This window comes from Emydura macquarii, unplaced genomic scaffold (genome assembly GCF_026122565.2).
Source record: "Emydura macquarii macquarii isolate MOO-44397 ecotype Brisbane River unplaced genomic scaffold, CSIRO-AGI_Emac_v2 contig_3671, whole genome shotgun sequence".
In the NCBI taxonomy this organism is placed as follows: domain Eukaryota; kingdom Metazoa; phylum Chordata; order Testudines; family Chelidae; genus Emydura; species Emydura macquarii.
In genome coordinates this window covers 437,311-463,624 of record NW_027133808.1, presented here as the reverse complement: position 1 = coordinate 463,624, position 26,314 = coordinate 437,311, and the positions used below count along the sequence as shown (strand labels likewise).

At 39.2% G+C, this 26,314-nt stretch overlaps 2 protein-coding genes across 8 annotated transcripts in view; one reads left to right on the top strand and one right to left on the bottom strand.

The window, feature by feature from the left end:
• Window positions 1-3,378: 3,378 nt before the first annotated feature.
• Window positions 3,379-9,314, bottom strand: LIG4 (DNA ligase 4). Its single transcript, XM_067536854.1, has 2 exons — window positions 9,256-9,314; window positions 3,379-7,232 (listed from the first exon to the last, which is right to left on the bottom strand). The coding sequence occupies exon 2, from the start codon at window positions 7,213-7,215 to the stop codon at window positions 4,477-4,479; it is 2,739 nt and encodes a 912-aa protein (XP_067392955.1). The 5' UTR covers window positions 7,216-7,232; window positions 9,256-9,314; the 3' UTR covers window positions 3,379-4,476.
• Window positions 9,315-9,523: 209 nt separating this feature from the next.
• The window catches only part of ABHD13 (abhydrolase domain containing 13), a 33,072-nt gene continuing 16,281 nt past the window's right edge, over window positions 9,524-26,314 (top strand). For 2 of the 7 annotated variants that reach the window (XM_067536813.1, XM_067536808.1), the window contains exons 1-2: window positions 9,524-9,826; window positions 14,557-14,724. Coding sequence is in view for 2 of the 7 variants with exons in the window: in XM_067536806.1 (XP_067392907.1) it covers window positions 14,691-14,724; window positions 17,060-18,108 (1,083 nt within the window). In the remaining 5 variants the exon portion in view is untranslated. Of the gene's footprint in view, window positions 9,827-14,556; window positions 14,725-17,059; window positions 20,965-26,314 lie in introns of those variants that run through there. The other 5 variants (XM_067536806.1, XM_067536809.1, XM_067536807.1 and 2 more) reach the window with 5 other exon arrangements.

Sequence of the window (26,314 nt, the reverse complement as noted above, 5' to 3'; positions counted from 1 at the left end):
CCAGCTCGTCGGTCCCCAGTCTATAGCTGTGCATGGGATTCTTCCGTCCTAAGTGGAGGACTCTGCACTTGTCCTTGTTGAACCTCATTAGATTTCTTTTTGCCCAATCCTCCAGTTTGTTTAGGTCACTCTGTATCCTATCCCTACCCTCCAGGGTATCTACCACTCCCCCCAGCTTAGTGTCGTCCGCAAACTTGCTGAGGGTGCAATCTACCCCATCCTCCAGATCATTAATAAAGATGTTGAACAAAACCGGCCCCAGGACCGACCCCTGGGGAACTCCGCTTGTGACCGGTTGCCAGCTAGACATGGAGCCATTGATCACTACTCGTTGAGCCCTATGCTCTAGCCAGTTCTCTATCCATTTTATAGTCCATTCATCCAACCCATACTTCTTTAACTTGCTGATAAGAATACTGTGTCAGACAGTATCAAAAGCTTTGCTAAAGTCAAGGTATATCACATCCACCGCCTTCCCTACATCCACAAAGCCAGTCACCTCATCATAGAAACTTTATGATGAAAGGTTATTAAAACCAAAATTCACCACACAAATTAGGTTACTTCCAGTCACTTACTCCAGGTCAAAATATACTTCAGATCTCACTAAAGACAATGCTGTAGCCAGTCATTTAGTAAACTAAAATTAAAAAATTATTAATTAGGAAAAAGTAATGAGTTTAGCAAGGTTAAAGCAGATAAAACAGGTTACAGGGGAATTAAGAGTTTGTAGGTTCAAAATGAAAGCAGAGATGTAGCAATCTGCCAGTCTGACAGAGAATTCATAAATTCCCTCAGGGCTTCCCAGACCTCTATTTGGCATCTGGAACTTCCCTATCAGCATTCAGATAGATCAGAGGTAAGGATTGCTCCCAAGGCTTCCCTTTTACAGTTGAAACAGGCTAGCAAGCTGACAGGCATCTTCAGCACCTGGGCTTTGATGAATAGGAAATGCAGACAGGCTGTGATCCTCATTGTTTAACGTTCAATAGGCCATTCAAATAATGCATTTAGTAACAGCCATTCAGACCACTAAAATGGTCTATAGGTAGTTTACAATGTAAATTAACACATTTCAGATGGATGAAGTGTCTGCTAGTTAGTTAAGAACCTGGAGGGTGGATTTGAGGAAACTCAGGACCAGAAGGACTGTTGGGGTCACTCTGAAAAGAGTAACTAGGCAGGTGGAAGGCAGTATTTGACCTGTGCTTGAAAGATGGCTACTGCTGCCAGAGCTCTAAGCATAGCATTAGGGTACTCAAAGTTACAAGGCAAGCAGTCCTGTTAATACAGCCCAGAATTGCTCCTGTACCATACTTGAGCCTAAGCAGCATCAAAATCCTCTCTATCAGGTCTCCCTCTGAAAGAGCCACTTAGCAAGGAGTGATAAACCATGCTTCGGGGCATGATGGTTCATATATCCTTGCTCATATTTCTATATTCTGGGTGTAATTCAGTCCTCAGACACACAAGTGCCATCCCCCTCATTAACTTCAATGAGAATGCACTAGTATATCTGACAGCAGAATTTAGTCTGAAGTCTCTAATATTTCAACACACAACCATCAAAGGATGCCCACCTGCACTGGCATGTGAAACACATCTCTTATTTCTACATTTTAGAGAGGAAAGTGGAAGTAATTTTGTGAAGCATTAAACAGAAGTAGCAGAATATATAACAAATTGCTTGTTGTCACGTAGTATTATGTATGCATAATTTACATGAATCATGGCATCATTTGCAGAACTGATTGGAATCAGAACCTCACTCAACATGAGGCAATTTGCAAGATAAAAATAGAGAAACTGAAATATCAGGTTATACCCCTACATTTTCAGCCTGCCACTCTTAAGGAAGACAACCAGGAGACATGCTGCTATTAAACTATGGGATAGGAAGATTGTTAAAACAGTGACTATGAAAGATACCAACATCCACTCAGCATTGTGATGGTAAATGACTAATCTTAAACTTCTGCTGCCTTACCTGTATATATGCTTAAAGTACATGGCTTAATACATCTGTTAGACTTTTTGGATACTTATACAAATTCACTTTTGTAGGATTATTTTGAGGTGGGAAGAGGGCAAGATCTTATACCACTTCTGGAATCAACCATTCCCATCCTTTCCCTGATATTCCCCTCACCATTGCCACAAAAAACTAAATTCCTTTTAGGGCTAGACATGAACACGCGCCACTTCCAGCCTACGAAATATGCAGAATTCTAGGAAAAGGAGCATGGCAGTCCTGTAACTATTACCAGATCTTGATATGTTTTTTGCCCGAAACAAGTTTACTAGCAACTGCCAGCCTGCATGGATGTATGGGAAAAAGTTGGGTTGTCGGTTATTTCATTAAATTAACAAAGTTATTTCTGATAAAAAGAATTACATTAAGGATTAAACTGATTTTATTGCACACTTTGAATTTCATTGTATCAATGAATATGAAATGAATATAGAGATAAACTCTTAATAGGATCCAGAAAAAAACAGTGATTCAATCTGGAATATCTGTATGAATTATAAAATTTCCAGTAGCAACTCCATAAATGAGGTGCCAGCAAACTATTCCAAGTTTTATTTTTGATTGTCAAAACTTCAAAAACAAACTCCTTTCCTTTTTGTTTGAAGTATGACATACTTTTGATAAAGGCAGAAGACTTTTTTTGAAAGCTAGGTTTAAAAAAATGGCTTAGCGATAAGGCGGAGAGAAAAAATTCTTAATACATTGATTTTTAAAAGTTCAGCAAAAAAGCACTTTGGTGTTGGAAATTCTCATGTATGTATTAAATCTGCTATGATGCTTTTCATTACATATTACCATTAATAATGATCTAATAAAGTAAGTTGTATTGCATTGTATGGGACCTTAAAACGATTCTGTGTTATGAGTTTGTGTTATCTATTTTCTGCTAGTATACAGTTTCTCCATATTTAATAAATCCATTGTCTTTTAGTATTTTTAGTGTACAAAGACAATGGATCCAGGTATTCTACAGTTTAATGATTCATCTGGTAACTATGACATTATAAGAAAAAATAGGTGTTTTAAAATAAGAAATTTATTATAAGAAACTAAATGGATTAAAGGATTTGTGAAATTAGCCCTTCATGTTTATACTAATAAAGAGGAAGCAGAAAATGAGAAACTTACTTTCTTCCCGTTTAGCCTTTGATATAATTTTCCTAATAATATATAACTATTATTGAAAAACCCATATGGTCCAATACTATTATGTGTAGCCTGATCTTGTTTCCATTGAAGTTAATGGCTAAAGTCCTATTTACGTTAAGGGATCAGCCACTAAATGTTCAAGTACCTTTTCCCCCCATTAAAGAAGTATTTTCCCATTAAAACATTCCAGACTGGAATAAAAAATATAGATCTTTATTTAAATCATTCAGAACAAAGTCTTGATTAAAACTGAAGTATATTTGGAAATAAAATGCGACACATTATTTAATACTTAAAGTAACCCATCATTACATATAGAAAGTCAAGGTGAAATCAGGGGTGAAATCTTGCTTTTAAATATGTGCACATTCTCAATATACAGTTACTTTGATATTTTATTAACCCTTCAACTAAACCTTTAGATCCGGCACTTACACAAGCAGTCTTATTGAAATTAAAGTGTTACTCAACATGAATAAGGGTTGCAAGCTATAGTTGTGATACAAGGAAGGGTTGGCAAATTTTATAGCTTTTAGAGTATATACAAAAACAAATTTAAAAAAATTGTAGATATGTCTATATAACTGATGTTCAGTGGAACTTTCATTAAAAGCATTAAACATATGTTTTAAACAACTGAAAAAATATTCTTAAAATACATGAAGCTCACTTTCTCCAAATTTACAAACAGCATAGATTCTGAAAGTTTTCAAAAATATGGTTGAATAGCTACTTCAGAATATAGCGATGTATACAGTACTATCATTATTCAATGATTTATGTAGAACATTTAACTGTATAAAAACATTTAACTGTACTAATGCTTTAGTTTAAAAGGCTCTTTGTAATTATTTTATTCAATAACAGTCTCTTTAAATATTATTGATTTAAATATTATTCATTTAAAAGTTCAATCTCATATCTCAGAAAGATCAAATGGTATGAAATAGCCAATATTTAAATAGAGGCAAGTTTTGTCAGTCGATGGTACACGGTTATCTTCATAGCTGTAATTAAAACAATTAATCTCCTGAAGGAGATCGCTATAACACACAAATCATGTCATTATTTCATTACCACTGACATTTTCTTTCCCCCAAGTGTAATGTAGTCTGAAGTCTTTTCCTCCTTCCCCAGCATAGGAGACACTACCTTTTCCTTTTGCAACATATAAAAATTAGAGCTACTCTTTTGTATAGGCTAGGTATACACCTGGAAACATGCAGAAGAACTTCATCAAACTCTTACGTCCACTAAGTTAATCACAATGCCTTTACTTCTAGTTAAAGCCTGCTTTAAATTAGGTATTGATTTTCATTCTGTAACTTCCCCTCCTTTATTGAATCTCTTACCCACAGGTCAGATAGGATTTTAAATTTTTTCTCAAATGTTCTCCTAAGTGCTTTTATCTCTTTCACATGGGTACGATCTTCTCCCATAACTACATGGGACACACCCTCCTTTAGCTGTGAGGCTATTTTTGCTCCATGAAAACGGAGCTCCAAAGCTCTAACTGATAGCATTGTTCCCTGCATCTTGGTACTGGGGTTGTTAACAACAGTATAAAGGTCCAGATAAATGGTATTTTGCCTGAACATACTGAGTGGAGAGCTGTTCCACAAATAACGTTCTTCTATGTCAGCAATCATGTCCCATGGCATCTTCTCATTATTTTTATTATTAATTCTTGAGAACACTTCCTTTAGTTGGGTCACATCTGTATCTGCTGTGTAGCTGTCACCATAACGGTCATACTCAGATGCAAAATGTTGTTTTGTATCTGGAGACATGTGAATCATGAAGGCAGGCTGCCATGGTACGAACATTTTTGTTCCAAAACACTGTAGAAGCCACTCTGCTCTCACAACATCATGCTTGTTGGAAGATATAATATTTTTTACTCTGACATTCTCTATTCCTGCAATAACACAGTAAGTGTCTGGTCCAGGATTTTGTACCACATTACCACCACTTTCTGCTACTTTACTCTCCAGTTCAGATTTTGAAAGGTTGTCTGTTCCCGTCATAACACAAAACTCAACATCTTCAAATATATTAGAAACCTTGTTTACATTGGAAAGATCAGGGGCTTTAAACTGATCCATGATTCCAATTTTCTTAACCTTTGGTACAGTTTTCCGTTTCTTTTCTTGAGGTTCATCATCACCCACATCAAGGTGCTTAGATGCTAGCTTCCCTGATGCTTTACCTCGGAGCTGTTCTAAGAAATCCAAAGTCATGCATTCATACCACTCTTTGTCCTCTCTTATTTTCTCAATTCGAGGGAATCGCAAAGTGCAATCAGTTTTGTACATATCACTAGTAACAATCTCCGCTGCTTTAATCTGAACTATGACTGAGTTACAAGGTTCGATGTAAACTTCAGGTTTCTCAGTCCCACATAAAATATTACAAGGAGGATCTCTTTTACGGTAAGGCTTCCAGTGTTTGGCCAATTTCAAACCAAGATCATACAGCTCCTTCATAGTATAACCAGAACCAACACGACAAATAGAGTGAAAGACTGATGGTTTTTTGCCAGGAGGGGTAGTCTCAGCAACTGCACACAAAAAATGAGACATCATGCCACCACGCAAACCTTTTCCCCAGTAACCACCAATAATTAAAAGGTCTAGTTCATCCATCAGCCCATTGAGATACTCTGGTTTGATTTTTAACCAGCCTTCCCCACGTTTGTCTGGCTTGTAAATGGACATAGGATCTTTTATCATGATTCCTTCTTCTCGGTTATCTATTGCTTCATTTAGAGCATCAACGACTTCTTTCCTGGTGCTACCCTGTGTTTTATGTACTACATGAATTCTGCCTGGTATTGGTGTAAACAGCTCATTTAGAATCTCGTATCTTTTGCTTAGTATCTCATGACCCAACTTCTGATCATTAACCATTAATACATCAAACACACAAAAGCACGTCTGTAGATCAGAATCATCCACCATTCTTTTTATGTCAAATTTGTTTCCCTTCTGCATAAAAGTTTGCGTATTGGGATTGTAGGCCATCATTTCACCATCAAGAATGCAGTTTTGTATACTATTTTTAAACACATTATGAATAAATGGAGTTAATGAACCTTCAAGGGGAGAAGCACCAAACTGCTGAGTATAATCATACCCATTACGGGAAAAATACTTATATACATCTCCATCTTTGTGCATTTGCATACGTTCACCATCTAGTTTAGTTTCTATGTAGAAACTATGGTGATTCATTTGTTTCTCAATTTGCTGGACATTTGCAATAGCAGCAAGCATAGGTTTAAAGGCAGAAAACAACATGATGGAAACATCACTGAGCGATACAGAGGGATCATGCAGTTGTCTACAAACTTTCTCCAAGTCAGTTGTGACATTGTGTAACTCAACAGCATCAGGATGGAAAAGGGAAAATATAGTTTGCTGACTAACACCAAGTTTTAGATCCTTTATAATCATCCGGATCAGCCACTTTTGTTCAAGTGCTGAGCTCTGAGTTATCAACTGAAGAAGACTTTTCTTTACTAGGTCCTTCCTTTTGGCAGCATTATTACCAGCAACTGAATCCAAGAGCTCATTCACCTGTTGTATGGTCAGACTGCCTTGATTCGGGCACCTCGGTTTCAATACAAAATAGGCAATCATTGCAAAGTCTCCAGCATCTCCATGTGAGCCAGTAGGTGTTCTATAATTTAAAAGCTTTAGGGCATCTTTTCCTTCTTTGGGCAAATTGAGCAGTTCAATATAGAGTTTAGCGAGCATAGTTTCTTTAATTCCATAAGCCATTCTCTCTCTTTCCAATTGCGGAAGAATAAGTCGCATTGCTGGATAAAAAGAGTCTGTGACATCTTTCTCTTTTTTATGAAGAGCATCATGAAATTTCCTCCATGAATCTAAAAAGTCCTTAAAATACTTGGTTTTTTCTGGACGAGATTTACATTTCTGTATTCTTTCTAAAATTGAGCATAGATCTGTAAAAGGAACTAGAGATGCCACAGTTCTTTTAGGGGAAGATTGTGAAGTAGGTATGGAAGACATCAAGCTTCACTTTTTCACTATTAAAAAAAACAAAAACAAAAATATTTAAAGCGACAGAAAATATACCACCAAGTTGCCATACTTCCCAAAAGAATTACGTAGGTTTTTTAAAAATTACTTTTGCATAGAGCAATCAGTAGACATCTCTACACTTAGTTTAACTACCATTATCATCATTTATATTACAATTAGCACCTTGTAATCCCACCTGAAATCAGCGCCCCCTATTGCTAGCCACTATACAAAACACACAGTAAACTCTTGAACAGAATACATTTTACATTGACAAGACAGATAAAGGATGGAAAAAGGAAATAGAAACCCATTTTTACTGATTGAGGGGAATTGAGGCATAAGGAGCTTAGAGGTAAAATGTTTGAAAGTGCTTAAGTGATTTCGGAGCCTAAGTACTGTTACCAAAACTTACTAAGGCTTGATCTATACGTAAAACATAGGTCAACCTAGCTCATTGCTCAGGGGTATGAAGAAATTTCATTCTTTGTCTGACATGACATAACATGCAGCTAGGTTGACAGAAGAATTTTTCCATCAGCCTAACTACTGTTTCTCAATGGGATGAATTTACTACAGCAACGGAAAAACCTGTTTAGTCACTAAAGTGAGTGTCCATGCTATAGCAGCATAACTACAGTGTTACAGCTGTGCTGCCATAGCAGTTGTAGTGTAGACATATCCTGAGACACTTAGCAACATAAATCCTATTAACAAAAAGACTGAATTGACCCAACATCTCCTGCCACCTCCTCCGACCCCCGTTTCGACACGCTAGCCCTAGGAACATGGTGAATTGTGGAAAAACTCTACTGCCCACCCTGTTTCCTAACTGTGGCAGTGCTATGGATGGGACTCATGTGCCCATAAGGAGCTCAAGTACATAAACTGCATAATTAGCTCCTTTGGTGGCTGTCTCAGTACAATAATAGCAGTTTGAGAAGGCTTTAAACTGAAACCACCTAATCTGGGAACTGGGCTCTCCAGCTCAAGGCTGAGTTATATTGGCAGGGAAATCCCCACGTGCACCTCTTCTGAGGATAATTAGGATATCAGTCTCCAGGGCTGTCAAGCTTTTAAAATGAACTTTGCAATTCTTAATTTTTAAAACTGGATCTTCAATGAAGGTGTGTTTGTTTATTTCATTATTCCTGTTTGTTTTGAAGTTTGACATCAAATGAAGGTATCAGAGGAAAAACACACCCCTCCCCCACCGAGCCTGGCTGCTGCAGACTACAGAGCAGTGAAGTGCATTCCCAAGGCTCGGGGTGCAGTGTGCTCCAGCATCCCCCAGTGATGCCTTGTCCCTCCCCCCGCTGTATCCCGGGAGGATGCGGGGAAGATCTGGGGCTAGTTTCCACTCACCACCCTGACAGTGCTGGCAGCCCAGGTGCCCCTGCACATGTAGCCCCAGGGAGGTCAAGGAAAAGTCCAGAAGCAAGGTCCAGAAAGTGGAGCGGGAAACGAGCTCTGCTCTGAAGGGAAGGGGAACGGCTCAGCCCAGCCAGAGACAGATGACCCCTAACATTCCAGCAGTCGCCCGCCCCAGCTCTGCTCAGCCCCCAACAGGCTCTGACACCCCGAACGATGTACAAACAATCACGCAAAGAGAGCAGCAGTGGGGGTAGGGGGGAGGGGAGAAAGAGGACACACCGCACTCTAGCTATGGGAAGACTGGGGATCTGGGATGACGGGGCCCCTGCCAAAGCGGCGACGGGGAGTGGGGAGCAGCGGGGGGAGGGGTGCGCAGAGCGCTCAACCGATACAGCCACGGCACGTGACGTGCCACCCAACCGCCAGTAACGGTAACGCGCCTGGCCTGGCTGCGTCACAGCGACCCCAGCGCAGCCCCCTGCCGCGCCCAGGAGGGAAGCGGAGAAAAAAGCCGGGGGGGAGTGTGTGTGTGTGTGGGGGGGGGGGGGGGGCAAGTAAGCGCAGCCCCCGGCCCCGGGGCAGTCGCGCCCCGAGGGGGTCGGGGACAGAGACCGTGAGCGGCGCCGCTCAGTCCCTCCAGCCCCACGGACTCACCACCGCTCACTACCGCAACCAGCCCAGCTGAGTCCTGGACTCCTGCCCACCTCTACACGTCACGGCGACACGTCACTAGGGAGACGCACCAGCCCCCCAGAAACTCGTTCCTCGGACCCGCCCATTCGGAGGATGTGGATGGGGGAGGAGTATTGTTCCGACAGACCAAGGCGAGCACCGTCCCCGCGCGCAATGGTTCAGTCCCGGCCGTGAATAGCACTTACACTCTCCCCAGCGCCCGTGAGTTGGTTTATCCCAGGAAGAAAGCATCGGCGGTGGTTGCCTCGTTCTATCTCCTCCCCCCACCCCCGCCCTAGGCAATAGTTTGGCTTGTTACCGGGTCGGGGCAAGCTCCGGCAGGGTGGTGCCCTCTGACCCCGGAAGCGGCAGCGTCGGTCGTTTCGTTCCCGGAAGCGGCGGTGGCTGAAGAAGTTGCTAGTTCCGGCTTCGGGCCGAGCGAGCGCGGCGGGGGCGGGGCGGCGAGTGCCGGCTGCGGAGGAGAATGAGGCGCGGGGGCTTCGCCGAGCCCGATTCCAGCCTGGGAGCGGCCCCGGCAGCGCGGCGCTTCTGAGTGAGTGAGAGAGACGCGCGCCGGCCAGAGAGTGACCGGCCCCCAGTCCCGGGCCGTGGAGCTGCCTGAAGGGGCGTCTTCCTGCTCCTGGGGAGCCGCCTCCGGGCTGCCCCGGGCCCTCCCCCGCGCCTGTCCCTGGAGGCGGACGGGCGCCTGGAGACCCGCCGTCGGTCAGTCAGAGCCTAGCGAGGTTGCCCCCGGGCGGCCCCTGCGCCATCCTCGGGCACCGCCCGCGCAGGCCTGGTCCTGGGGCTGGTCCACGCTGGGTCGGTAATTGAGGCCTCCCAGCCCTGGTGCGGCGGAGCCTGGGCCCGTGTCACGGCCGGAGCACGGTTTCGTCCCCGTTTCGCTCCCGCCCACGTCAGGCTCGAGCAGGAATTTTTCCTTGGGCCCAAATGCGGAGCCCCCCGGATAACTCCGCTCGCTCTCCCCGTCTCTGTGCGCGGACTGTAGTAGCGTCACCCCGGGAGATCCCGCAAATGAGCATGAAAGGCCGGGAGGAAGCCTTGTAGACACAGCGTTTGGGGGAGGAGGGCACAGGAGGAAAGAAGGAAAAACAGCGGGACATAAGCTGCTTTTCCCAGTTCTGCTGAATCTATCTAAAATAATAATAATGCAAGGTTGAAGTTCAGCAATCAAATAGTCAAGGGTTGTAGTCAGTAACTAAAGGGCTGTTTAAAGAAGTCCTGATGTGTAGCTCAGTTTAGTTGGCAAAGTATTTCACTAAACAGTTGGGTAATTACTCATCTGTGCTGCATTTATACTTAAACATGCTTGAAAGTTATCTCTTTTCATTTATTCATGGGCATAGCATGTTTCCACAAGATCCTCTCATTTATTTTTATTGATAAATCCTCCAACACATACACTACTTGCTATAAACTATATATATTTTACGCTATGTAATTTGTTTAGGGTTTCAGATGTTTTGGGGTTGTTCTCTTCTCAGTGAAACAAAATAGTATTTTATAAATTTGAGAACTTTCTGGCATACAAGAATTGAGATTGACAGGTAGAGTGGTAAGAAACTAACTTACACCAGCAAAGTATGTAGTTCTAATTTTTAGGACCCCCCACCCCGCCCCCTGTCTTTAGTGAGTGTTTCTTAAAATGTTCCCAAATAATCTGAGATAAAAAAAATGTTTTTTAATAACTCAAACATTACAAAGTTTGCAAAACTCAACAATCCCAAAATAAACTGTTTTGCAGACAGACATTAAGCAGGGGAAAAATTCAGCCCTTCAAATGAATGTTTTGGAAAGCAATTTGAAATCTTAGCTATGAACTCTTAACTCTAGCTATCCCTGCTGGTAACCCATAGAATAATTATGCTTGTTAAGATGGTAACATGTCTATGTTAAAGACTGGCTTCTGGATACATCAAGTAATGGCAACAATGAGAGTTTATCCAGGTACTTAGTGTTATAACACAATTTTAAACCCTTACAGTTTAAAACTAATCTGTTATATTCAGGAATTATTCATAGTGTAAGTATGTTTAACTGAGGATGAACTTTTTTACTCCTAGTTATCTTAATTCTTAATTCAGGCTTCTTAGTACAGTATGAGGCAATCTTTTGGGCAATGAGATACTTCACGCTTAGGGTTTATGGTTTTATAAGTGATTCTGTTGGTACCATCAACAATTACCTATGTCAGGATGTGTAAGTTTAGAACTCTAATACCTGGTGAGCCAGATTTTGGGTTGAGTGTGCAATGCAGCTTATGGAGTGTGGGAATGCAAAAGTGGCTGAGTGATGTGTGTGGCTCTGTAACTGTCGGGTTTCAGTCCAGTTCTGAGGAACAATATAGAGCAGTCTCAGATTGCTCTAAATTGTGCAAGCTGTAGCAAAAAGGGTCAAGTTCTCTTTCAGCCAGCCTCATCCCCTTGACTGGCATTGGGAGGGAGGCAGCATAGATCTAACACTGTGCCATCTTGCCAAGATGGTATCCTCCTGTCACAGGAGTATGTCCTACCATCTAGTTAAGTTGGTTTTTTGACTGTTTTGCAGGTACCCAATATCTTGAACATATTTTCTATTTGCATTACTAAACTCTTAGACATTACTTCTTACTGCTACTCAAGAACAGTTGGTTTCAGGAAGCTGCTAACATATTCACAAATACAGGCCTCACAGATGTTGATTTGAAGACTCATGAAAGATTACTGATTTTGAGGTCTGCATGTCAGACAGAACTGAGATTTCCATAACAAAAAAGTGATTTTTAGATACTTTCTTAAAAGTTCATTGCACCTGTTAGACCAGGCTGTTTTGGCCAGTGTAACAGAATGTGTGTGTAGTCTAAACATTTCAAACATTAAATTGTCTTAAGCATTTTTGGTAAAGTAAGACATTTGACTCTTGTCATAGTTTTCCAAGAGAAACAACACAATATTACTTGAACTATTGTGGGCCATGACTTCTCTCTTTAACTAAAATCACTTGGATTTTCTTGGCCATGACAAGCAACCATCTTGTGTGTGTTTATTAAGGGCTAATATTTTATTCAGGAATGGGAAGGAGGTACATGTAGATAATATAATCCAGTTTCTTATTTGCAGACCCAGGAGACTGCAGTTGTCTTTAGCTCCGCCAGCAACCCATTTGGTGATCCTGGGATAAGTCATCTTATTCTAGCTTTCACATCTGTAAAATGAGGATGATACTTACCAACTCTTATCTAAAACAGTAGCAATTAAGGCCAATATTAGCGTACTAATTTAAAGAAAAAATCTTTAAAAATACAGTTGCTGTTACCCTTCAAAAATGTGGGAGTTGGTGCCAAATTCTTCTGCTTTTCACATGGGTAGCCTCCCTAGCTTTAGAAGGTCTATTAGCATAAAAAAGTGGGATGTATTTGGCTTCTTTTATATAATATTTCTTGAAAATGTACATTTCTTTGCACAAGAAACTTGTTAACTGACTTTAAATGACTCTTTAAAAGCTATATTGTGAAAGGTAGAGAAACTTTAAGTCTTCTTTGCTTTTTCTATAACCAGTCGTTCTAGTTCTATTCTGAACTATGTTGTATTTCTCTAAGGGCTGGTCTACACTAGAGAGTTTTATTGACAAAAGTTAACTTTTGTTGACGAAACAGCGGAGGTGTACACATTCAAATGCTCCTCCCACCAATATAACTTGCTTGCTATGCTGACATAATAAAACCACCTTAACGAGAGGTGTAGGGCTTATGTCAGTATAGATATAGTATAGACACTGTATTCACATTGTCAGGAATGACATCTGGATTCTGTTTCAGTCTGGGAGTGGGGCAAGAAGCCTGGGGCAGCTGGACGCTGCTCCAGGTTGGGAATGGGGGGAGAAGCCTCGGAGCAGGGTGAAAAGATCTGGGCAGCTAGACCCCGGCTCCCGGTGGGGGAACAGGGAAGGGAGCAGCCCCAGGTGGCTAGACCCTGGCTCCCTGGCGGGGAAACAGGGAGGTGAGCCCAGAAGCCCGTGGGGCAGCTAGGCTCCCGGCAGGGAGCTGCCAGGGAAGCTGAGAGACCGGTCTCAGCTCCCCACACTGCCCCTCTTAGGTCTGTGGAAGTGTCCTGGTGAGGACGCCTACCACTGACCCAAGGACATGCATCACCGCAGTTGTTGTTTACCTTTCTAGTATAGACAAGGCGTAAGATAAACTTTTGATATAAGTGTTTCTCCTACAGAAGCTGGTTTTAAACATCTTGAGAACTCGTTCTTGGATGTTCATAAGGTTTTGCTGTACTCCCAGCTGGCAATTTTGAAAAAAATGCAAAGTTTATATTCTATTTCTAGCTGAATTTAATTTCCAGGTTGGAAATTTTTGTTGCTGTGATTTTTAACTCATAGTTTAGTTATCTAATTTTGAGTATGTGTACCTACTAAAGATAAATGTATAGTTTTATTCTTCAAATATAAACAATACAATATAAATAAATTGTGACTAAGGTTACATATCTCATGGTTCCGTGTGAAATCCTTTTTTTTTTTTTTTTTTTTCCCCCTTCAAATGATACCTTTCTAGTATTACCAAAAAGGTGTTGACAGCATGACCCTGTTGTCTTACAAAACCAAAATTAACATGGGTTTAAAAATGTGTGGCTTTCCTAGAGATATATTTGTTATTTTATTCTTATAGTGCAGTGATTTGTAGCAGGGGCATCACTTCAAAGGGAAGGTAGAGGTCTGTCAGCAAATAGAACATTCTGTGTTCCAAATAGCATTATGAATGAGAAAAGCTAGGCAATTATTATTGCTTAACTCTGTGCAAAGTTGGGGGGGAGGGGCAACTGCGCCTTCACCCAATAGCAAATAATGATCCTGATTTGTAGGTTCATCTTTCCCCTTTTTCCTCTTTTAATTGCAGTCAAGCTTTGCCTACTCCTTCTTCCATTCTACAGATCAGATTAGATGTTGTGCATATATTGTAGTAAGGCATTTTACAACTTGATGGCAGTAGAGCTCTCTTAAGAAAATGTTAGTTGTAGCTTTCTTTAAAATGATTTTACATTCATAATAGTTTACAGGGTCTCTTCCAGGGATTTAATTTTTCTCAGGATAGGAACCTTCAATACCCCACACGAGCACACTCTTACAAATGGCACTGGGGAGAGAAGGAAAATTTAAAATCTTATTGAACTTTTGTCTTTGTACTGTCTGGCTACCAATTTAATATCTCTTCCACCTCTACTGTTGTGGCACTAGTATTATAGAGGGTCTGAAACTGCTCTTCTGTCCAATCTCCTTTAGGCTTCTGACTGGCTGTAATGCTGAGTACCAATAATAGAACACAGGATAATGGATTCAACCCTAATGGAATCTGATGGAACCAGTTTAGTTTCAGATAATTGTGGGGAAGAATACTGTGCAGCCAACTGACCACAATGTTGATGACCAGATACCCAAGGACACAGATAGGTATAATATCCTATCAAGTAACTGATTGTGAAAAGAGATGGATTTGTGGTTGTACAGTCTTCCCTCCCTTCCTCTTCTTATTGTCATATTAAACAAAATCCTGTTTGTTTAAAGTAGTGGTTTTTTCCAGGTCTGTAAAACTTTAGGTGCATGACAATCTGATTTAACTAAATAAAATACTTTAAGAATTTAATCTTCACTTTTAGTTACAAGAGCAGACTGGCTTTGCTTTGCAACTTCACTTATAAACTTTGGGTACAAAGCTTTTATAAAACTTAAGTAATAGCATACAGAAGAAGCTCCCTGACTGGCATACACAGCACTTTGGATGGTCTGCAGAGCTGCTTCCATCACAGTAAGGCAGGCACAATTGAAACAAGAAGGATGCCTGTCATCCTGTAAAGTTTCACTTGTGAATGTCAGTCTTAAGGTAGTGAAGTATGTTGTCTAATGTAGTTCAGTCCAGAGTTCTTATGACTTCTAGAGATTCTTTAGATTTGCTTTATGTTGTGACAGTTCCTTTTTGGTTTTTTTTTTTTTGGGGGGGGGGGGGGTTTGTGATGGTGGTGGTAATGGTACCCTCATGCAATTAGATCACAGGTATTTCCCTCACTAGTGAATGGCTTTTATCAGAAAGGTCTTTGCGATCCCTTTCCCTCTTATTTCAAGGGCAGTCATTTTACTTTTTCCCCACAGAGTGAAAGCACAGCCTTTCTGCCATGTCACAGTCACCTACTTTGCCATTATTCTTGCAGTTGGCACTTTAAAAACCAAACACAGGTGTTTTCAGTCAGGTCCTTCACTTAAAATTTTTCTGTGCCTACCCTTGCGGTTCTGTTGTTTCTTGTATTGCGATTCAGTGGCTGCACAAAAATTGAAATCTGTTAGTCTCTTTTCCATTGAGTATTTAGTGTGAAGTCCATTACCAAATTTGCAGATGAACTCAGGATAGAAAGAAGTAAGAATAAGCATACATGAAAAAAGAATAAAACTAGAGTTGTCTAGAGAGAGAAATTCATTGGAGGCTGTAGATTGCAGTGATATCTAAAGAAGAGGTCCTGTCCAAAGTCAATCCTGTTTAGTGTGTGAGCCTCAGATTGCAGTTAGCATGTTTTGGGGCTGATGTCTGATCACCCTTGTAGCATAACACAGGCCCTTCTGGAGCTTGACAGTTCATTTCTGTGGTGCTGGAGGCACCCAAACTACTTGCTTCAATGTCTTTAGTAACTAAGTAGCTGAGGACTCTATAGGGGTTAATTCAACTTCTCATGATCACTGGTTCTTCTGTCTCAATGCATATAATGGCCTATGTTCTGGATCTGGTTTATATATTTGGATCAGTGGTTGGAGGGCTAGCATTTACTGCCGTGTCATGTTTCCTTCATTTTGATCTTTGGATATACTTTTCTCGCTGGGGCATGAACTTGATTTGGCATCCTGACCTTCTCCTGAACCAGTATTGTTTCCGTTGATCAAAAGGAGGTACAAACAACTGACTGTTCTATCAGTACCCTGGGAGGACATTAAAACCGCCTGATGTCACCACCTTGGATGATGGCACAACTTCTTCTAAATATCATTCTCACCTGATGGCTTGTAACAAATGAATCCATAGGAAATATGGCAAGAAAGCTAATAGCTGAAATCTTAAACTGAACTTGACCAACTGTGGCATTAAGCAACATAGCTACAAAATGGGAAGGAGGAGTAGGGGCAAGCAGTTGGCATCCATCACAATTGAGTCTTTTTATCTGGTCATCTTCATCCATCCAGTATACTTTTTCAGGTAATCAAGGGCTATCAAGTTGCAGCAAGGAATTTGCAAGGGATTGGGGTTGGAAGGGAAGTTGGCCTGTGAGAATATTTTTGTGTAAGTTGTCAAAGAATGAAGATAGTTGTCAGATGCCTAGAATTAGGAGTGATATCCTTTTTATCTCTGAATCCTAGAGCTAATGCTGAGGAAGCAGATTAAGAAATTGGTCAAATCACCATCTGTGTACATGCTTTGTTCTCCAATTTGAGTGTAGCTAAAGTTGCAGTCAGCCACAGCATTTGAGGGGGTTATTAGTACTAAGTAGTATTCAAATGGAAACAAAAGAGAACTCTCCTAGGGATTGCAAAGCCTATTTTACTGTTCTCACTGATTATTACAGTTGAACTTGAGGAAGTGATTAGTGATCAGGTTATATAGAAGATTAAACAAACAGTTTGTTTCATCAAATTTTGTTGTTACTGTTTGTTTATGCAATGATGTATTAATAATCTTCAGGAATGTGAATACTTGACTATTTTCCATGTTTGATATTTATATACATATGTTTGGGTTTTTTTACAGGATACATATGGACTAAAAGATCACTCACTACTACAATGGAAAAGTCCTGGATGCTTTGGACCTTTGTTGAAAGGTGGCTACTGGCTTTGGTGTCATGGTCTTGGGCTCTCTGCCGTATTTCTCTTTTACCTTTGATAGTAACTTTTCATTTGTATGGAGGCATTACATTGCTTATGTTAATATTTGTATCAATAGCAGGTATACTATATACATTCCAGGATGTACTGCTTTACTTCCCAGAACAGCCCTCTTCATCACGCCTTTATGTTCCTATGCCTACCGGTATACCACATGAAAACATCTTAATCAAAACCAAAGATGGAGTACTTCTCAATCTTCTTCTGGTGAAATACATTGGGGATAATGCAGCATATTCTCCTACTATAATTTATTTTCATGGGAATGCAGGCAATATTGGTCACAGGTTACCAAATGCTTTGCTGATGCTGGTAAACCTGAAAGTAAACTTACTGCTGGTTGATTATAGAGGTTATGGAAAAAGCGAAGGAGAAGCAAGTGAAGAAGGTCTATACTTAGATTCTGAGGCTGTGCTGGACTATGTGATGACTAGGTCTGACCTTGATAAAACAAAAATTTTTCTCTTTGGCCGTTCCTTGGGGGGAGCAGTGGCTATTCATTTAGCTTCTGAAAATTCCCATAGGATTTCTGCCATAATGGTGGAGAACACGTTTCTTAGCATCCCACATATGGCCAGCACTTTGTTTTCTTTCTTCCCCATGAGATATCTTCCTTTGTGGTGCTACAAAAATAAATTCCTATCCTACAGAAAAATCTCTCAGTGCAGAATGCCTTCTCTCTTCATCTCTGGGCTATCTGACCAGTTAATTCCACCAGTTATGATGAAGCAGCTTTATGAATTATCCCCATCTCGGACAAAGAGATTGGCAATATTTCCAGATGGAACTCATAATGATACTTGGCAGTGTCAAGGTTATTTCACTGCACTTGAACAGTTCATCAAAGAAGTGATAAAGAGTCACTCCCCTGAAGAAATGGCAAAAACCTCATCTAATGTAACAATAATATAATTGATATTCTCTTCTTTTTTTCTGATGAAACTGCACTGTACCTTGATTTGTCAAAAATGGTAAAAGAATGTCAATTTTTAAAATGTATAGTATGTCTGTACTTGCCTAAAGAGTGAAATTAAACTTGGAAAGGTCTAATACTTTATTATGATGATCCAGATAGTTTTTACATTTGCAACATTGTAAATGAGTGAACAGTTCTTCACATCTTTTCCATGCTTTTTTTGCATATGTTTATTCTTCCACTTGTTCAATATATACAATGGAGGCTATAAAAAAACCTTTCTGATTACTACATTATTACAAATTACATTAGTTTAAGGTGACAGAAGGCTCTTCAGTGTTCTCTGCTGTATGTATCAGCTATTTGGACAATCATGGTAGCAAAATATGTCCCATAACAATATTTCTCTTCTAGAATTTAGTTTAAGTATACCATGCATGAAAGTGCTTTATTTCTTGAATTTCTATGTTATGCAAGATATGCTAAATAATGTAAATAGCAGTAATGGTAGAATATATCTATGGGTGGACAATCCTGGATTATTTTTATGGTTATATATATGTTCTATTACAAATTGAAGATCAGGAGGAAAAGCCAATTTTCCTATATTTATTTCATTATTTATATAAATAGTGCCCACAAATCTGAGTGTCCATAGCAAAAGGCTGAAATGTTTTTCCTTGAGCAGCCTGCTCTCTCAGAAGATAATTAACCTATGAAGAGGGAAAAAATGTACCATCCAAATATAACTCTTTCTAAACTACTATTGTTTATCCCCAGCTCTTCAACTTAGCCGTGATTAGCTGTCATTTCTTGTTGGCATCTGAACAGAATCATCAGTTCAAGTAGGGTATACCATGTCTGTGAGTCAAGATAGCACTGTTTGTGGAAGAAGTGGCAGTTGAGGTCCTGCATGTAAACTTATACTTGATTTTAAATTTGGTGAAATTAAAAATGCCTCTTCCCTCCACATACACCTCTAAAACAAGTAGTCTGTTTAAACATAAAGTTTAATTTGTACAGTACCACATAAAAATCAGACTCAGATGATTTAGGATTTGTTAAATTCTAGAGAATATAGACCACTTTATTTTTAATGTTTTTTGGCCTTTTGTTTGCAGAATTGTTATTTAAATTTTATTATATAATGGGCAGACTGACTGTAGGTACCATCAATAAAAATGTGAATTTCTTCCAGTCACATTAAGAGTTAGGGCCAATGTTAATGGTGACCACTTTCGTGTCAACAATGTTGAATAATAAGATAAGAACCTGATCATGACTATCCTTTTAGAATGAGGATCCTTGCTTGAACAACTATACCAAAGCTGTCTGGCGCCAAATCAGTTAACAACTACAAATATATAATATCCCTTATGTAGGTTTAAATACTCATTTGCTGCACCTAATATCCAGTTTAACCAAATACCCATAGTCTGATAGAAAAAGCTATCTGAGAAAAAAGGTTTTCCATACAAAAATCAGTGCTATTGCATTTCAGATTGAATTCTCTTAAGCCTTTCTGCTATTATTATTATGCCCTAATTCAGGAAAGCATTTAAGCACATGCTTAAGTCCATTCCTGTTTAGGAATAGCACTTAAGCATGTTGTCTAGTTATGTTAGCTTCAGTGAACAAAGCTGCATTCCTGAACTGGTGCCTTAATCATTATTTTATCACATGGAAGTACAGGTATTATACATGCATATGTAGCTATCAACAAATTTAAATATGGATATGAGAGGTGAAATAGCTCTACTAGTGAAAAGAATTTTCTACAATGGTCACCCTTTTTCCTTAATAAAGTCATATCCTATATTACTGCCATCTCAATTATAAGTATTTTTTTAATGCAGCAGTCAGAAGTTCTTTAAAATGACTGGAGTAGTCATTAGAATTGCCTAGTGTTATAAAATTTCCTTAACTATATTTGTCTGACTTCCTTATCTCATCTAATCATGTCAGTGTTATGCGGTATGTTTCTTCTCCTTTGTTCTGTAGAAGTCACAACCTTCTTAACTGCTAAGAGGATTTAATGGATCATTATGTTTATTTATTTGATATATTCCTATCAGACCAGATGTATTTTTCACAAATTTTGCTCTCGTGCTGCACTGTTTCAGTTACATCACAGATTTGGAGCTAACTAAATTCGTATGGAAAATAGAATAAATAAATTATAGCTAAATAAGTAGGACAGACATTGCTGTTCTGAAAGAAAAAACTTTTTAACAGTAGCAGCCACCCATGCAGTTTATTCGTTGAAGGTTGTAAATTCTGCTTCAAAAGTTGTCATGTCTTGTGATTATTAAATTATGCCCAGTATAAAATATGGATTACCAGAGCAAAAGCTGAACATAAATTAAATGTATATTTTCAAGGTAAACTCTGAGACTTTAAAGGGCTCTTTATGCACTCATATCATCAGAGTAGGAAAAGCTGAATTGGGCCTATAGTTGCCAAGGCAACAGGTGTGGCAGAGGAGAAAATCATGACAAACTAGAACTGTTCAGCAGTGCACTTCTTGATCATCAAGCCATATGTTTTCACCATGGTGTCCGTGAGATTTCAAGTTGTAGCATTGAAAACCTGCACATTGTCATGAATATTTATCCCAGGTATGAGGTGCATATAGTCATAAGATATATTAAACTGAATATTGACCCTTCCCTTTTCACTCCCTCGACCACACGAACATTTTCAAACTCCTTTCCTGTGTCGTATAGGGATAGGTTCACGTTAAGCAGTGGAGATGAGAAACTGAATCTCTAACAGGAGTTTATCCATTGGCTTTGAAATCCATGGAGGGTAGGTGAAGAGGGAATACTTAACAGAATTGGTTTAGGTATTATTTTCTCTAAATGCTGCACTTCTGTGAATGAGATTAATTATTGGTAACGAAGTGGAGAATTATTTTTTTTCCCTGTGAGGGTATTCTTCCTAGTTGGAACTTCTGATAAGCCAAGATTTTTGTCTACATCAGTGTACTCATTCTGGCTCCAAATTGCACAGTGACAAACCACTTTTTTCCCTGGTGAGTTTCCAGTTTGAAAAGCAACTGTTATGGTTGGGTATTCAGAAGAATGTTAGCAGTAATACTCTAAAATAGCCAAACAGCAGTTTGACCATTTGTGTTTAACTGAAAAATAAATGGAACGGTAATTAGTCAGTTGCACATTTGCCAGAGCTCTTCTGTTTCGAATATTACCTCTTGCAAAAAACAGATAAAGTGCTTAACTGTGAACAGTATATATTCTTATCTTGTACGATTACCAATCATAGACTTGTTTGGGGAGAAGGGACTAAGTACTCTGGTTCCAGGATTTACAGAGGGGTCACCCTTCGGTTTAAAGACCTAGTAGTATATGCTTAAGTAGGAGCTCTCTTGTCTTATAATAGACTTCAAAAGAATTGGGAGTCAAAATAGAGTAGCTGTGCAAGTAGTGTCCTTGTGATAAATTCCCCCCTTGCAAGAGTACATTTTCTTTCTTGATGTAATTAGTGGAAACACTTAAAGCTTCCTATTGACCCATGTTTACATTCCCAGCATCTAGTTTTGAAACTGTGAAATGCAAAGATATAAGCTGTGCTTTCAAAGTGGGGGGGAGGCAGCTGGAGACTAATATAGGTGCCCTCATGTCCATTCTCAGGTAAAATAATGCAGCACAAACATATTTGGCAAACTTGATATTTGTGGACAATCTCCCAGTTGTAAGGGTAGATGGATTAACTTCTTTTTAAATATATAAAATATGCACATCAGCATCTTCTGGCTAATCAATAGTGTCACCTTGGAAGCTCTTATGGTGACAAATGCAAAGGTGAGTAGTTCTGACACTAAAATCCCAAGATTTGACAAGTGTCCAAGACTTGACACTTTCAGTTAGCAAAGAGATGCAGATATACCTCCAGTTATATTTCATAAATCACTTTCTTAAAGTGCATTTTAAAAATGATGTGCTACTTTGCAAGGGGCACTATTGCCAAAAATAAAACCAGTGCCTCCTGCACATGATGGGATCAAACTACAATTGGTGTGTTCCATTTAGAACAATTTATAATGCTGTCCTGTCTGTATAGTTTACATTAGAACCATGCAGAATAGAAGTTATATATCTTAAGCATATTCTAAAGTTAATAGTGCTGATGTTCTGAATTCAAAATCAGTCATTGAATGTTCAAGGAATGAATTGTCTTAAATTTTTTTAGTATTCAGTTTAACCAGAAGTATCATATAAAGTAGTACTTCTAATTCTACATTGTGTAGACTAAGCATAAATGTTTCAGTATATGTGCTAACCATTGCAGTTTTTACAAACACTTTCATTCTAGTCTGGTTTTTACAACAAAATTGATTTTACAAAACACATTATATTTTTATGTACTGACGTGCAATAAATTGATACATTAAAAGTGCCATTAATGTCTTGTTCCAGTTTGTGACCTGTCTTCAGTATGAATGTAGGAATTTTGGATTGCCTTGTAACTGCTGCTGTTTTTAATATTTGAAATTTATTTACACAACAAATCAGTGCAGGTGGCATACAGATTACCCATATTACAAGATGTTCTGTTACTGCACAGAAATATAATTGATAAATTGATTGGTTACTAGATTTTTTTTTTTTTTTTAAATTGCTAATATCCAGTTCTAGGACCTCTAGTCTAACCTGTCAGCTTTCCGGAAAGTTACAGAGGACAGCTCATACTCAGTGACCTTCTGTTATCCTTTACCACCTTTACATTTTTCAGACTTTTTCCTTCACCACCACTCCCTTACATTTCCTCTTGAGGACTGAGAGATTGTCTGTCTGAATACTTGTTTTTAATCCAAATTAAGGAACTAAGGTGAAAACATTCTGAAATCTGTACAAGATGTCTTCCACCCCCCCAAAAAAAATGTTCACTAGCTCCATTACCTGCTCATCCTCAGACATAAATTTAAAATATGCCTGTGGTATACCTTATCTTATGCAGGCTTATATAATAATACTTGCTTTTTACCATGTGCTTGCAAAACTATACTAAAGTTGTAGGCAAAGCCCTACTTACTGCAGAAAAATGTGAAAACTACCATTGACATTTTGTTCATCACCAGTAGTCTGTGACTGAAGGATTTCTTGCCCTTTTCTCTACAGATGTAAATTCAATGCTACCCTCTCCTGAATCATAAAAGGGTTTTGGTACTTTTTACCTATCTTTTTAAATACCTATAGGACAGATCATTTAAAATTCACCATTTGAATATCCAGTCAAAAATAATTTTCCTTTGTTTAGTTCTCAAATGAAATTAAATTCAAAATGGAAAATTGCAAGGGAAAGTTGTCGTGTAACAAAAATAAAAACAAAAAAAGCTACACAAATGCATACTAGATCCCAGAATAGTAAGCATATTTCACATGCAAGTAATCTAGGTGTAAATATCTGCTGCCTGAAAGAGCTCAACGTTAATTTTTGAAAAGTTAAAGGTTTACCTACACTTGTCCTAACTATGAAAAATCAATAAACAGCTAATTTAAGAAATGCGGTGTAATAGAAGTGATTTCATTGCATGGTATAAGGATTTCAATAAAATGAAATTATGGATAGATATAAATGGTATCCTGAACTGCTTTATGAAACTTAAGTGTTTAATAGTTTTCTGTGCCCCACCTGAGACATCTTTAAAGAGGTTTAATTTTTCAAAGCATGGTATTCAATGCTTCCTGGAAAAAAGACTCCTTTAAAATCTCTCAGATTGGTGACCCAAAATCACTAAGGAAAACCTCTGGCACTGGCTTGATTTCCCCCTCCTCCTCTTCCCCTCCCCCCCAGGGCTGATCTGAACAATTGGGAAAGCTGGCTTCACCTACTGTCTTGAGGCAAAGATGGAGTTGTACCTCACAATGCAGTATGCCAACTCGTAAAATCTGAAAGTAAAAGGCCATGCAAGGGCATGGTATCCTGTGTTCCATGAAGAGGACAGCAGCACAATGAGAGAGCTGGCTGGGATAGATGACTGACTTGACGCTAGTTCGATCCTTAGTTTTGTCTTCCCCCTATTATTGGGTGTGCAAGGACCCAAGCTACTACTATCGTCCATGAACTCATAGACTCCAAGGCCAGAAGAAAGCATTGTGATAATCTAGTCTGACCTGTATAACATAGGCCCTAAAACTTCCTCAAAATAATTCCTGTAGTATATCCAGAGCACCCATTTCCTGATGATTTCATCATCAAATCATTTTAGCTCGGATATACAAAGCCGCTTAGTTGCCTTTTGCATAAGGGCTTGGGGAAAGGCAGTACAGTTATGTTGATAGGTAATTAAACTATTCAGAATTTTGCATAAAATGAGCTTTGTCTTTCTCCTGCTTCCCCAGTTCAAGCATTCTGACCTAAATTCCTTTTCCAGCATGCAACCAAAAAAAAAAAAGAAATGATTGCTGATAATTTTCTCATGGTAGTTCCAAAATATAAATCCAATTTCATTTGATCTTGTTTTACTTTCTGTATAGAACTTGAGCTCTTCTTATTCTACAGTTTACTTCATAAAATACAGTAGATCCTCAGAGTTAAACACTTTGAGAATGGAGGTACATAACTCAAAACATTGTTCTTTCAAAAGTTTACAACTCAACATTCACTTAATACAGCTTTGAAATTTTACTCCACAGAAGAAGAATGCTGCTTTTGTAACTGAGGTTCTACTGTAGTCCTCTGCTTATCATTTTTCTTTCCTGTACTATTTCCTGTTCTCTTTAAAAGGCACTCTAAAATAACCATGTTTACACAGCTTTCAATGGAACTGTAGATGTCAATTGTCCATCTGTGTAGTTTACATGACTTGTGTGCATTATGGAGTGAAGGCCTGAAGTTGCAGTTCTTGGTCAGACAAAATTGCTTCTGACCTCAGTGTGAATTTCATGTGAGTGGAAATTTAGAGGGTAGGACACATCAGTAGGTTACATAGAGATATTTTCTCTAAAGTGGGCTAGAGAGGAAGCCTCTGTATTTCACTCATTTTTCCCCTGTCCAAAATGTACACTGGTACTCATGCTACCTGGGTCAAAAGTAGTTTTAAATAATGAATAGGCAGGGCTCAAAGGTTATTTCATTTTTGAAAAAAATCTTTGAAAATCTGCTTAATGTTTTCTAGCTTTTTTTTTCTTTTCTTTTCTAAATTTACATTGTGATTTTACTTTAACTGCCTGTGCAGCACCCCAGACACTGCATGCACAGCCAACATAACAATGAAGGTAGAGCTATAGCTGTGCTGGGCCCTGTGTGAGACAGGGACTTCCTTCTTATTTCCTGATTCTTAGTGTCATGTGGTCCAGATGCTGGTGCTTGAAGGTGCTCAGAGGAAACTGGCACTTCGTCTTCGAGGACTGGGTCTAGCATGTTGCTGCTTATGTTGGGACAAGGTGAATGTAACTTCTTTTCATTGGGAGCTGTTGTATAAGATTCAGTCTGCAGTCAGACAGTCTGATTAGCCACTTTGGAAAGGGGCGGGGGTTAGAGAAAGGACTTTGAATAATGTATTTGTTAAAATGGAAGCTCTGCTTACTCTTGCATTCCTCACTCTCATCTCTGTGCTCCGTGCTGTCTGTTTACTGGGACATGCCAACTTGCTCCGTTTTTGTTTGTTGGGGGGTTTTTTGGTCTTTATTAGCAGTTATAGGAACCAGTGTCATTCTCACTCTAGGCTAGAAGTATCAGATGTAGACCTATTGGTCAGTTAGCTGTTCTGCACTTTGCATCTGGAGATACACCTATAACATAGACCACAGACTTCAATGGACAGAGATTCTGCACAATGGCATCCCTGGATTTTTCCCACCTATTTTTAAAACCATGAGATTTTGTTTTAAATTCTCTGAATTTATCCCTTGGCCATTTCTTAAATATTTATATTCTTCTGGCCACCTTATTCATGAGATTTGTAGTTCTATGTGTTTTTAAACTTCTTTGTGTGAGATTTTTATTCCTGAAAGAGGAAGAATGCTTTTGTGGTTAGGGCACTGGACTAGAACGCAAGAAATCAAGGGTTCAGTTCCTGGCTCAACCACAGACTTGCTGTGGGATCTTGGGTATATAAATCTTTGTGCCTCAGTTCCCCATTTCTGTAATGGGAACAATAATACTTAATAGATTTTTAAGATAGAAGGGCCCATTATGGTCATCTAGTCTGACCTTCTGCATAGCACAAGTCAAAAAAAA